The sequence below is a fragment of the Cryptomeria japonica genome, chromosome 4, assembly GCF_030272615.1.
Source record: "Cryptomeria japonica chromosome 4, Sugi_1.0, whole genome shotgun sequence".
Taxonomy (NCBI): Eukaryota; Viridiplantae; Streptophyta; class Pinopsida; order Cupressales; family Cupressaceae; genus Cryptomeria; species Cryptomeria japonica.
The window spans coordinates 82210711-82222677 of NC_081408.1; the positions used below are offsets into that span (position 1 = coordinate 82210711).

At 37.0% G+C, this 11967-nt stretch overlaps 2 protein-coding genes across 2 annotated transcripts; both read left to right on the forward strand.

Moving 5' to 3' along the window:
* The first annotated feature begins 5631 nt into the window (after nucleotides 1–5631).
* Nucleotides 5632–6975, forward strand: LOC131056748 (disease resistance RPP13-like protein 4). The gene has a single exon (XM_057991009.2). It carries the CDS (start codon nucleotides 5632–5634, stop codon nucleotides 6973–6975), a length of 1344 nt encoding a protein of 447 aa, XP_057846992.2.
* Nucleotides 6976–6989: 14 nt separating this feature from the next.
* On the forward strand, nucleotides 6990–8018 carry LOC131056750 (disease resistance protein RPM1-like). Its single transcript, XM_059218844.1, has one exon. The coding sequence runs from the start codon at nucleotides 6990–6992 to the stop codon at nucleotides 8016–8018; it is 1029 nt and encodes a 342-aa protein (XP_059074827.1).
* Nucleotides 8019–11967: the final 3949 nt, after the last annotated feature.

Consider the following 11967-nt stretch of genomic DNA (forward strand, 5'->3'; position numbering starts at 1 on the left):
TCGTCCTCTTTATATCAGCAGTGTGACCCATGTAGAAATTCTATTGCAGTCACTGATTATTAATCTCTTATCTCATAAAAATTATTCAACTGCTGAAAATAAATTTACAGTTGAATATCGAAAAATAACACAACTGCAACTTTACTAAAAATACGGAAAGAAATAAGCAACACAAAGACACAATATTTTTGGACAATCGTCCCTAAAAAAACCCCAAAGGGAAAACCAGTTCTACAGATGGAAAATATATTAATCTTCAGCAATATAAGAATTACAAAAGAATTCCATGCCTCTTACTGGCAGAACTCCGATAAACTCCTAATATCTCCTGCTGATATCCTCCACTGCTATATCAACGCTATCACTGCGCCTCTTGCTAACACTGCAAGACTATTTGCTATCACTGCAAATTCTTCTCAAAACTTCTTATTTTCCAAATGACCCATGACCCCTTTTTATACTACTCTATTGGAAAACCAACGACCGAGATTAATTCAAACCAACGGCTGAGATTAAGACAACTCAATTAACCAATAACTAATTTTGGCTATGAGGTGTTACCTAAAAAGAGCCACTATTAAATAACAATTGTTATTATCCTAACAACACTTGTTTGACAAAAACAACCATTTTCTAATTCTAGGTCAGGACGAACAGCTGTCCAAAACTACCCATAACTAATGCTGTTATTTCTGGGTAAGGACGAACAGTTGTCCAAGCTACCCATAATTAACACTCCCTCTTAGCGAGGAAGCTGTTCTGCATGACACCCATCTTATCTCTAAAGAAGATGAATTTTACCTTCCCCAATGCCTTTGTTAGAATGTCTGCTACCTGCTCCTCTATAGGTATGTACTGTAGATGAACAATCCCCCTCTGTACACAATCCCTGATGAAGTGATACCTGATGTCTATATGTTTCGATCTATCGTGAAACACTGGATTCTCAGTCAACTTGATGCAACTCTGATTGTCGCAGTGTATCACCGTAGTCTCAACCTTCTGACCAAACAAGGCTACTAGCAACTTCCGAAGCCATATAGCTTCACACGTCGCCATGCTGGCTACTATGTATTCTACTTCTGATGAACTCAAGGCCATAGATTTTTGCTTCCTACTGAACCAAGAAACAACTCCTGATCCCAGGCTGAAACAACATACTGAAGTACTCCTTTTGTCCGTTGTACTGCCTGCCCAATCTGCATCAGTATAGCCTATCAACTTGATACCTTCACCTCGTACATATCTGATCCCGTACTCAACTGTACCATGAAGATAATGCAACACATGCTTAGCCGCCGTCCAATGCACTCTCTTTGGCTCTACCATGAACTGACTAAGAGAGTTTACTGCAAAGGCTATATCTGGCCTGGTGTTGACCAAATACATGAGCGAACCAATCAGTTGCCTGTATAGGGTGGGATCAACATCCTTTTCCTTGGATGCATCTACCTTCCTCCAATTAGTGATCATGGGTGTAGACATGGCTTTGCAATCTTCCATCTCAAATCTCTTCAAGATTTCAATGCAATATTTCTCTTGACCAAGGAAAATCTCTCCATCAGTCTGCCACACCTCCATGCCTAGAAAGTAGTGCATAAGTCCCAAATTCTTCATCTCAAACTCTTCTGCAAGGTCCCTCTTGCAATCCTCTATGAGCCCTAGCGCACCAGTAAGAAACAAGTCATCCACATATAGAACAAGAATGAGAACCTCACCCCCAACCACCAAGTAGTAGAGGTTCCCATCAGCCTCACTCTTCACAAAGCCCATTTCCTGCAAGTATGTATCAATGCGCTCATACCACGCTCAGGGAGCCTGCTTGAGTCCGTATAAGGCTTTCTTTAATTTGCACACATGGGTCTCTTTGTTGTGTGCTACAAAGCCTTCTAGTTGTTCTATGTATACCTCCTCCTTCAATTCCCCATTAAGGAATGTTGTCTTGACATCCATTTGATGGATCTGCCATCCCATCTGTGCTGCAAATGAGATTACAGCTCGTATAGAAGTATACCTAGCCACAGGAGCAAATGTCTCCTCATAGTCTATTCCCTCCTTCTGAGAGAACCCCTTGGCCACAAACCTCGCCTTATATTTCTCGATGCTACCATCTGCACCATGCTTTATCTTGAAGATCCAACGCGATCCAACTACTGCTCTATCAGTTGGTCTAGGCACTACCTCCCATACATCATTCTGCATTATTGAGTTATATTCCTCAACCATAGCATCTCGCCATACCTGATGCTTTGCAGCTTCCTAATAGCTGGAAGGTTCACTATCTACCAACTGGCTGACTAATGCCACATAGTCATTGAACTTGCCTGGTTGTCTCCTCTGTCTTGTACTCTTCCTAGGAGCTCCCACAGACTCCTGAGTATCCCTTTGTATGTCTTGAACCTCATGGTTCCTACTGCCAAATGTAGAGGATGAAATATCAACCTCTATATCATCTAGATGCATATCCTGCTGCACCAGTTGCTCCATACTCTGTGAATCTTCACTACCTGAGTCTATGCTTGTACTAGTAACTGTACTTGAGCTTTGCTGTCCTTGACTTGGACTTGGAGCTTTCATTGGCTGCTCACTTCGATCATCCGCTGGCAAATCTCTGGATCCTCTAAACGCCTTGTCCTCCATGAACTTGACATCGCGTCTGACAATAATTCTTCTGGTCCCTGGAATGAACATCCTATATGCCTTTGAAGTTTCACTATACCCAACAAAGTACCCCTTCTCTGCAGTCTGATCTAACTTGGTACGTGTGTCTCCAGAAATAAGGCAATATGCCAAACTCCCAAATATCCTGAAGTGACCAACATCTGGCTTCTTCCCCGTGAAAGCCTCCTCTGGTGTCATTTTCCCTAGTACCTTGTGTGGAACCCTATTCTGAATGTAGACTGCTGTACTACACGCTTTTGCCCATAAGTAGCGGGGCATGTCCGGGTCATGTAGCATAGCCCTTGCTGCCTCAGAAATAGAACGGTTCTTCCTCTCAGCAACTCCATTCTGTTGTGGATTGTAAGGAACTGTCCACTCTCTCTTGATTCCTTCTCTGGTACAGAAATCCTGGAAGTCATTTCCTTTGTACTCGCCTCCATTGTCTGACCGAAGAACCTTTATCTTCCTTCCTGTTGAGTTCTCCACAAGAGCCTTGAACTCTTGGAAGCGACTGAAAACCTCATCCTTGGTCTTCAAGAAGTATATCCAGGTCTTCCTGGAGAAATCATCAATAAAGGTAACATAATACTCATATCCTCTGAGAGACTTTGTCGACACTGGTCCACATACATCTGAATGTACTAGATCAAGAACACCCGTAGATCTGGTGTCACTCCTTGGAAAAGATGCTTTCGCAAACTTTCCCAACACACATCCCTTACATACATCATCATGCTCTGTGCTCACCTCTGGAACACTTGTCACCGTCTCACGAAGCAATCTAAGTGCTCCATAATGAATATGGCCCATCCTCCTATGCCATAGCTCTCCAAGATCTCTAGCGTTACTGCTGCTCATGAGTGCCTTAGGAGTATCAAACTGCAACCTATAAAGGCGACCACTCCTAACTCCAATAGATACGGGTGATTTCCAATCTTTATGCTTAATCAAAACATGCATCCCTCTAAAGAGAACATTATACCCTTTATCCTGAAGGACAGATACAGAAACCAAATTCATACCTAAGCCTGGCACATGCAACACATCATGAAGAGGAATTACCTTTCCATTCTCCCTCTGAAGCTGAACAGTCCCTTTCTCAACTGAGTTGAGCTTGGACAAGTTCCCCATAGAGATCTGGATTCTGGTGTTCTCCTCCTTGTAGCTGGAGAAGTACTCTCGAACTCCTGTCATATGAAATGACGCCCCACTATCTATATACCAGACACTCTGTGAAGTTGAGCTAATCATACAGGCTATGAGAGCAAACTCATCCTCCAATCTACCAGAGAGCTCCTCTGCACTTGCTGAAGCTGCCACTTGGTTCTTTCCCTTCTTATCTTTCTTCCTTTGTGGGCAATCGCTGACATAGTGGCCAAACTCGTGACAACCAAAGCACTTGACCTTAGATAGGTCCTTCTTCTTCTTTTCAATTTGTGAATTTGCTCCTTTGCTAGATCCCTTCGTTGTTTTCCCCTTTCCCGCTAGCGCAACATTTTCTTGTTCTACCTCACTTTTCTGACTCTTATTGTTGGCTCCATTGACAAGGCTTAGTCTAAGCTCCTCTTGAGTGAAATCACTCCAAAGTCGATCCCAACTTGGTAAGGTGTCTCGTCCATTAATAACTTGAACAAAGACATCCCACTGCTTAGAAAACCCATTTAGGGCTATTCTTACTAGCTCGTCTTCATTTGGCTTATCTCCAACAGCTGCTAACTCGTCCTTGACAAGTCTAAGCCTGATGAGGTAACTTGTAACATCTTTTCCCTTGTTCATCCAGGTATTCCTCAATTTTTCTCTGAGAATCAACTTCCGGTTAGTGGTAGCATTCTGGTACAGATTTAGAATGGCATCCCACATCTTCTTCGCTGTATCTAACTCTGCGATATGTGGAACAACATGGTCCTTGACACCATCAAGGATTATCCTCCTAGCCTTGGCATCATCCTTCTTGTATGCTGCAAGTTGTACTGGATCTGTAGGTACAGCTACAGTACTGGTAACATAATCCTTGATACCATTCTCTTCCAGCAATAAAGAAATTCTGGCTTTCCAGACACCAAAATTTGAGGCACCATCCAATATGTCCTGATCTCTCAAACCTGCTGAGGCCATCTCAAAGAAATAAAGGAAAACAATAACTCGAAAGAGGTCAAACTCAAATTTCTTTCCTTTGCTTAGGGTAAACCTTTTCTACCCTCAACAAAGCTTTGATACCATGTAGAAATTCTATTGCAGTCACTGATTATTAATCTCCTATCTCATAAAAATTATTTAACTGCTGAAAATAAATTTACAGCTGAATATCGAAAAATAACACAACTGCAACTTTACTAAAAATACGGAAAGAAATAAGCAACACAAGGACACAATATTTTTGGACAATCGTCCCTGGAAAAACCCTTAAGGGAAAACCAGTTCTACAGATGGAAAATATATTAATCTTCAGCAATATAAGAATTACAAAAGAATTCCTTGCCTCTTACTGGCAGAACTCTGACAAACTCCTAATATCTCCTGCTGATATCCTCCACTGCTATATCAACGCTATCACTGCGCCTCTTGCTAACACTGCAAGACTATTTGCTATCACTGCAAATTCTTCTCAAAACTTCTTATTTTCCAAATGACCCATGACCCCTTTTTATACTACTCTATTGGAAAACCAACGACCGAGATTAATTCAAACCAACGGCTGAGATTAAGACAACTCAATTAACCAATAACTAATTTTGGCTATGAGGTGTCACCTAAAAAGCCACTATTAAATAACAATTGTTATTATCCTAACAACACTTGTTTGACAAAAACAACCATTTTCTAATTCTAGGTCAGGACGAACAGCTGTCCAAAACTACCCATAACTAATGCTGTTATTTCTGGGTAAGGACGAACAGCTGTCCAAGCTACCCATAATTAACAACCCAGTCCTGTGTTTGCAATCCTCCTGAATTAATTTTCCGCTATAGAATGGGAAAAAGGATTCAGGAAGTGAAGGAACGAGTCAGGTACATTACAACAGATGGAGAGCGACTGAAGCTTTTCCGTGATTTAGTTCACTCGGACCAGCCATCAAGCAGTGCAGCGGGGAGATCAGCGTGGAAGGGAAATAGTGTCCTGCCAAGCGATTCACACCTTGTGGCGATTGAGCCCAAGCTTCAACATCTCATCCCCTTAATAGATGATTCAACTGTTCCAGTCATTGCCCTGGTGGCGATGGGCGCAGCGGGAAAAACATTTCTGCTCCAAAATGCTTTTGAGAGACTCAAACAAAGGTATGAGCACTCAATCTGGCTTTCCGTATCACAGTCATATTCTGTTCATAAATTACAGTGTGATCTAGCGTCGCACTTGGGAGATTTAGAGGCTCGGGTGAAGGATGTAAGTGACGAGCGAGCGGCGGAGCTCATTCATGCCGGTTTACAAGGAACAAAGTCTCTCATCGTGCTGGATGACGTCTGGAGGGCAGCCCGAGTAGATAACATCATTACCAGCCTTGGTCTTCCAATTGGCCAGGGCAGCCAATGTAAAGTTGTGGTTACAAACCGAAACAGGGGAGTTGCCCAAAATCTTAGTGCTCTTATATATGAAATGAAGCTTTTGTCCAAGGAAGACAGTCGGCAGTTGTTCTGTGCGTATGCCTTCCCTAGTGATGACTGCAATCTCCCACCACAAGACCTTCAAGTAGTAGCAGCTGAAGTTCAAAAGCAATGCGGGAGATTACCATTGGCATTCAAGACAATAGGAGCGTCACTCTCCGGCTGCACAGATACAAGCGAGTGGAACTCCAGATTGTCTTGGCTCAAACAGTCGGAACTGCATCCTCAGAAAGAGGTAACTAATCCCGACTACCGCATCATAGAGATTCTTAGATTGAGTTATGACTCCTTGCCCGCAGCTCTTAAGCCCTGTTTTTCTTATATGTCTTACTTTCCTGAGGATGGGAGAGTAGATTGCAACTACCTCATAAATCTCTGGATAGCGGAGGGGTTCATTCCACAGGTAGAAGACCAGTGGGAAGTTGCTTGGGATTATTTACATCAGTTGGCCAATCTATGCTTGTTTGAAGTATTGGAGGGGGAGTTTACAAACGAAATATGCAAGATCCATGACTTGCTCCGTGATTTGGCAATTGATATATCTAAAGAAAACAGATGTGCGTTTGATATTGAAGATGACTTCACATCTGTGAAAAGAATTTTACTAGCCAAACAAGAGATAGATGATATGGTCATCGCCCAGAGCAGGGCTTCATGTCCCAGATCTCTTCGCACTCTGTCACTTCTTGTAAATCCCATTAATAAAATTGAGTAAACTTCTTGAGCCCTATGAGATTATTAAGGGTTCTCGACTTAACCTATACCCAGATCTCAACATTGCCCCACTGTATTGGAAAGCTGAAACTTCTCAAGCTTTTAAATTTGTCAAGCACAAGAATTGAGGAGGTACCAATCTGTGTGAGAAGTCTTAAGAGTCTTCTCATGCTCTATCTAAGTAGATGCAAACAGCTTCAAAGGCTTCCTGAGTGGATAAATGAACTCAAATGTCTGCAGTATCTCAATATACTGCATTGCCACGATGATCTGCAGAGTCATATGCCGAAGGGAATATCAGAGCTGGTGTCTTTGCGGGTACTGAGATCAGGTTATTTACGACTCTCTGTTGAAGATGATGGATTGTTAAAGTTGCAGGATGTCGCCAAATTAACCCACCTCCAAGTACCATGCTTATGGGTTCAGCACGAAAAGGAGTTGAAGAGTATCGAAGATGGAATCCTTGCTCAGCTTCTCAAGATGCGCGATCTGTCAATAGCATCTGGTTTGTCTACAGAAACGCATCTACCGCAGAATATCACTGCCCTGCAGGATCTCCAAATACTTGCGTTGAAAAGATTTGCATTCCCGAATTGGGTGTGTACGGTAATAAATTTGAGGCAACTCACATTAAAAAATTGTCATTCTAGCGATTATCCGGGATTAGAAGCAATGCCTAACTTGATAAGGTTGAAATTAGATGTTAACGAGAGATGCAGAGAAATACCAAAGGCGTTTGGAAAGTCAGCCGGGTTTCCCAAGCTACGCTTTCTGATTATCAAGGACTTCCCTGTTTTGAAGGAATTGCCTGATTTGGAGGATGGAGCGATGGGCATGGTGGAGATATTGCATATAGTAAAGTGTGGGAGAGTGAAGAAAGTTCCAGAGGGAGTGGAAGGGTTGAGAAAACTAAGGGTGTTCAGGTACGGAGAAACAGGAACGGATCAATTTAGAGAGAGTTTGAGGGAAGACGGGGAAGTCTGGAATAAAATCAAAGCAAAGAATCCACATGTGGACATAAAGGCTAAAGTAGAATGGGACTAAGTTTTTATTTAGTTATTTTGTAATGTATGAATTTATATGTACAGGGTTAGAGGTTACATAATTTTATATTAGTTCTTCACGATTTTTATAGTCCGTAGGTTAGTTGAAATATTATCTATATTCTTTAAAGGTCGAAAAATTAATATGTATATATTTTTATAAAAAATAATATTTATTAAAATATAAAAGATATATATTTTTATGTTTTTTTATTTCATTAATTTTTAATATTAATTTATTTTAGATGTTTTAGAAAAATGGTCTTTAAATTTTTATTTAGTGATTTTCAGTTATTTTAGTTAGTGAGTTTGCACTTTTCTAACCAAATTTTCTTGTAGACATTATGGTGTAATCTTTTATTTAGTTATTTCATAAATAATAATTTTTTATGTGTATAAGGTTAGTAGTTCAATCAAAATATTAATTCTTAATATTTTTTATAATATTTCAGTGATAATAAAAGAAGTAAAAAAATTTCTTGCTTGTAATTATAAATATCATGTTTCTTTCCTTTAATTGTAAATATTAATTTAGTTAGAATGATGATCAATATTTTATTTAATTAATTTCTAATCTATTAATAAAATTAATGGTTAAATAATTCTTCTGTTTTTTATAACTCATAGATGGATTGAAATTTTATTTTTAATGTTTTAAGAAAATTTATATATATTTTTTATTTTTCTCATTCTTTTAATTATTTATATTAATTTAATTTATACTTTTAGAAGTATGATGTTTAATTTTTTTATTTAATGATTTTTTAATTTATAATAGCAATTTTTAAAGTAATTTTTTGGGACTTCACTAGAAAGAAAATTATTTACTTTCTTTAATGTTTAATTTTCTTTTAATTTAAAAAATTAAATATCATTTTTTATATTGAGAGACATGTACAATCACAACAATTCGTGTACAATGACAACAATTCCTATAAGAAAAGCAATTAATTTTATTTTTTTAATATTTTTTATTCTTCTACTTACTTTTGAAAATTATTCATCCATTCAAATTCTTGTAGAAACAAAACATAATGGATCGGTAAACTATCCATCTTCAAGATCCCAATGTTATATATCAAAATGGATTCCTGCTCCAAATATAATGGGTTCACATTCATTGTATTTATATAGATTTACACTAATTCACTCTCCTCTCTACTCTGCTTCTCCACACCATTCTATCTCTCATGTGTGCCTATTTTTTTTCCATGCTATGAATGCAATTTAACAATGTTTTCTTAAGGAGGAGCATTTGCTTACTCTATTTTAATATAAGCTGATTTAGGTATCAAAGTATACATGTTGGTGTCCAAGGGGTTGAGCTTAACTGGTTAAAACATTGGATTCTCACTATGGAGACCCAAGTTCAATTCCCAATAGGGACATCTAAAGTGGAATTCTAAGCTGTGACCCTTGGCCTTTCATAGGATGGGGAAGGTCTTCGGTCAATCTAATCAAACATAATAATAATAATAATAATAATAATAATTCAAAATATTGCGGCTACGTCCTATTACCTATCAAAAAAAAAAAAAGTATACATGTTGGTTGCAAATTTTGAGGTGCGCAAAAAGTAGTTTTTCTTTTAAGGACCACAATGGATCGATTAATTCTTAATTGGTTGGATGTTTTAATATTGCCATGCCTGTGCGCATTTCCTTGGATTTGAGGAGCTCTTTCCATAAACCAACAAGTTGGACCCCAAATAAAGACCTCCACGGTGATGTTCCCTCCATGCTATTGCCTACTAGTGTCCCTCATATTTTTTTATTTTTTTCAAAGTAGGTCATCTTTATGATCATGAGTGCTTGTCTCTTATCAATGCTTAATAGTTGAAAACCATTTTTTTATACCAAATTGTTAAATACTTAGATTAAGTACTTGTATAATTTAGGATCTTCAAAAGTTATAAAATAATAAAAGCAAATTAAATGATCAACATTTGAATTTTAGATTCTATGTAGATCCTCACATTGATTTAATTTTCACATTTCTTATGTGTTTCATAATTTTATTAGATGAATTGTATTGCATATTAATACTATTGTTATGATATTAATGCCAGTTTTAAGACACAATCTTCCATAAAGAATCTATAATTTTGTTGCACATATTCCACTAATGTGATTGACCATCTTGCCTTCTCTCCTACTAAACACTAAAAGTAATTAATTTTTTATTTATTTATTTATTCTTCTAATTACTTTTGACAATTATTCATCCATTCAAATTCTTGTAGAAACAAAACATAATGGATCGATAAACTATTCGTCTTCAAGATCCCAATGTAATATATCAAAATGGATTCCTGCTCCAAATATAATGGGTTCACATTCATTGTATTTATATAGATTTACACTAATTCACTCTCCTCTCTGCTCTGCTTCTCGACACCCTTCTATCTCTCATGTGTGCCTAATTTGTTTCCCATGCTATGAATGCAATTTAACAAAGTTTTCTTAAGGAGGAGTGTTTGCTTACTCTCTTTTAATATAAGTTGATTTAGGTATCAAAGTATACATGTTGGTTGCAAATTTTGAGGTGCGCAAAAAGTAGTTTTTCTTTTAAGGACCACATCGATAGATTAATGCTTAATTGGTCAGGTGTTTTAATATTACCATGCCTGTGTGCATTTCCTTGGATTTGAGGAGTGCTTTCCATAAACCAACAAGTTGGACCCCCAATAAAGCCCTCCACAGTGATGTTCCCTCCATGCTATTACCTACTAGTGTCCATCATAATTTTCCTTTTTTTTTTTTTCAAAGTAGGTCATCTTTATGATCATGAGTGCTTGTCTCTGATCAATTCTTAATTGTTGAAAATAAATTTTTTATACCAAATTGTTAAATACTTAGATTAACTACTTGTATTTAGGATCGTCAAAAGTTATAAAATAATAAAAGCTAATTAAATGGTCAACATTTGAATTTTAGATTCTATGTAGATCCTCACATTGGTTTAATTTTCATATTTCTTATTTGTTTCATAATTTTATTATATGAATTGTATTGCATATTAATACTATTGTTATAACATGAATGCTAGTTTTAAGATATAGCCTGCCATAAAGGATCTATAATTTTGTTGCACATGCCAAAGATACCTCTATTGCAATTATAAATTTACTCAAGAAAAGTATTTCATCTCTTTGAGAGGACAACCTTATAACAAATTGCATTGTTCAACAATACCCTGGAGCTTCTATGATACAATTTTTAATGTATTTAACATTAGGATCTATTTCTTAAGGACAGGCTTCACACAATGAAGAATTAAGTCTACCTTCAAATTGTTCTATATGTATTTTTTTTTAAACCATGGACTTAAGTCTACCCTCAAATCATTTTTGACAACCTTTGTGATGATTCAATGAATTGTCATAAGTGTTTTTAGCTCATTTGAAGCTACCATTGGATTAGGTAGTCGATCAAAAGATTTCACATCGAATGTTTTCTAATAATTTTGAAAGAAAAGTTGTATCATGAAATTCAATGAGTGCAAGGTATGAAATTTACAATTTAGTTTTCAATGCTCTTATGTTGTTTCCTTAGAAAAAATATAGATAAAATTTTGTGAAGTTGTGATACTTTGGTGTTCTTGGCTTTTGAGATTTTAGAAATGGATATTTTTACTAATCTTATTTTTTATTTATTTATATTCTTAAATGTTTTTTATAATAAATTTAATGAGTTTTTTTGTTATTTATGAATGTTAACTATTTTAAAATTTAACCTCTCAACATATATATTTTTTTCTAAAATATAAGTATGCTAGTGATTACACCTCTCTACTATAACATAATCCATGTTCAATTTAAACTGATAAGAATTATTTTTTTTGGATAAGAACAATCTTCCATAATTTTTTATAAAAAAAGCCTTATCTAATCACAAAAATGGCAACTTCCATTGCACAAAAAAGAAGTTGTAAAATATGAGGATAAATGT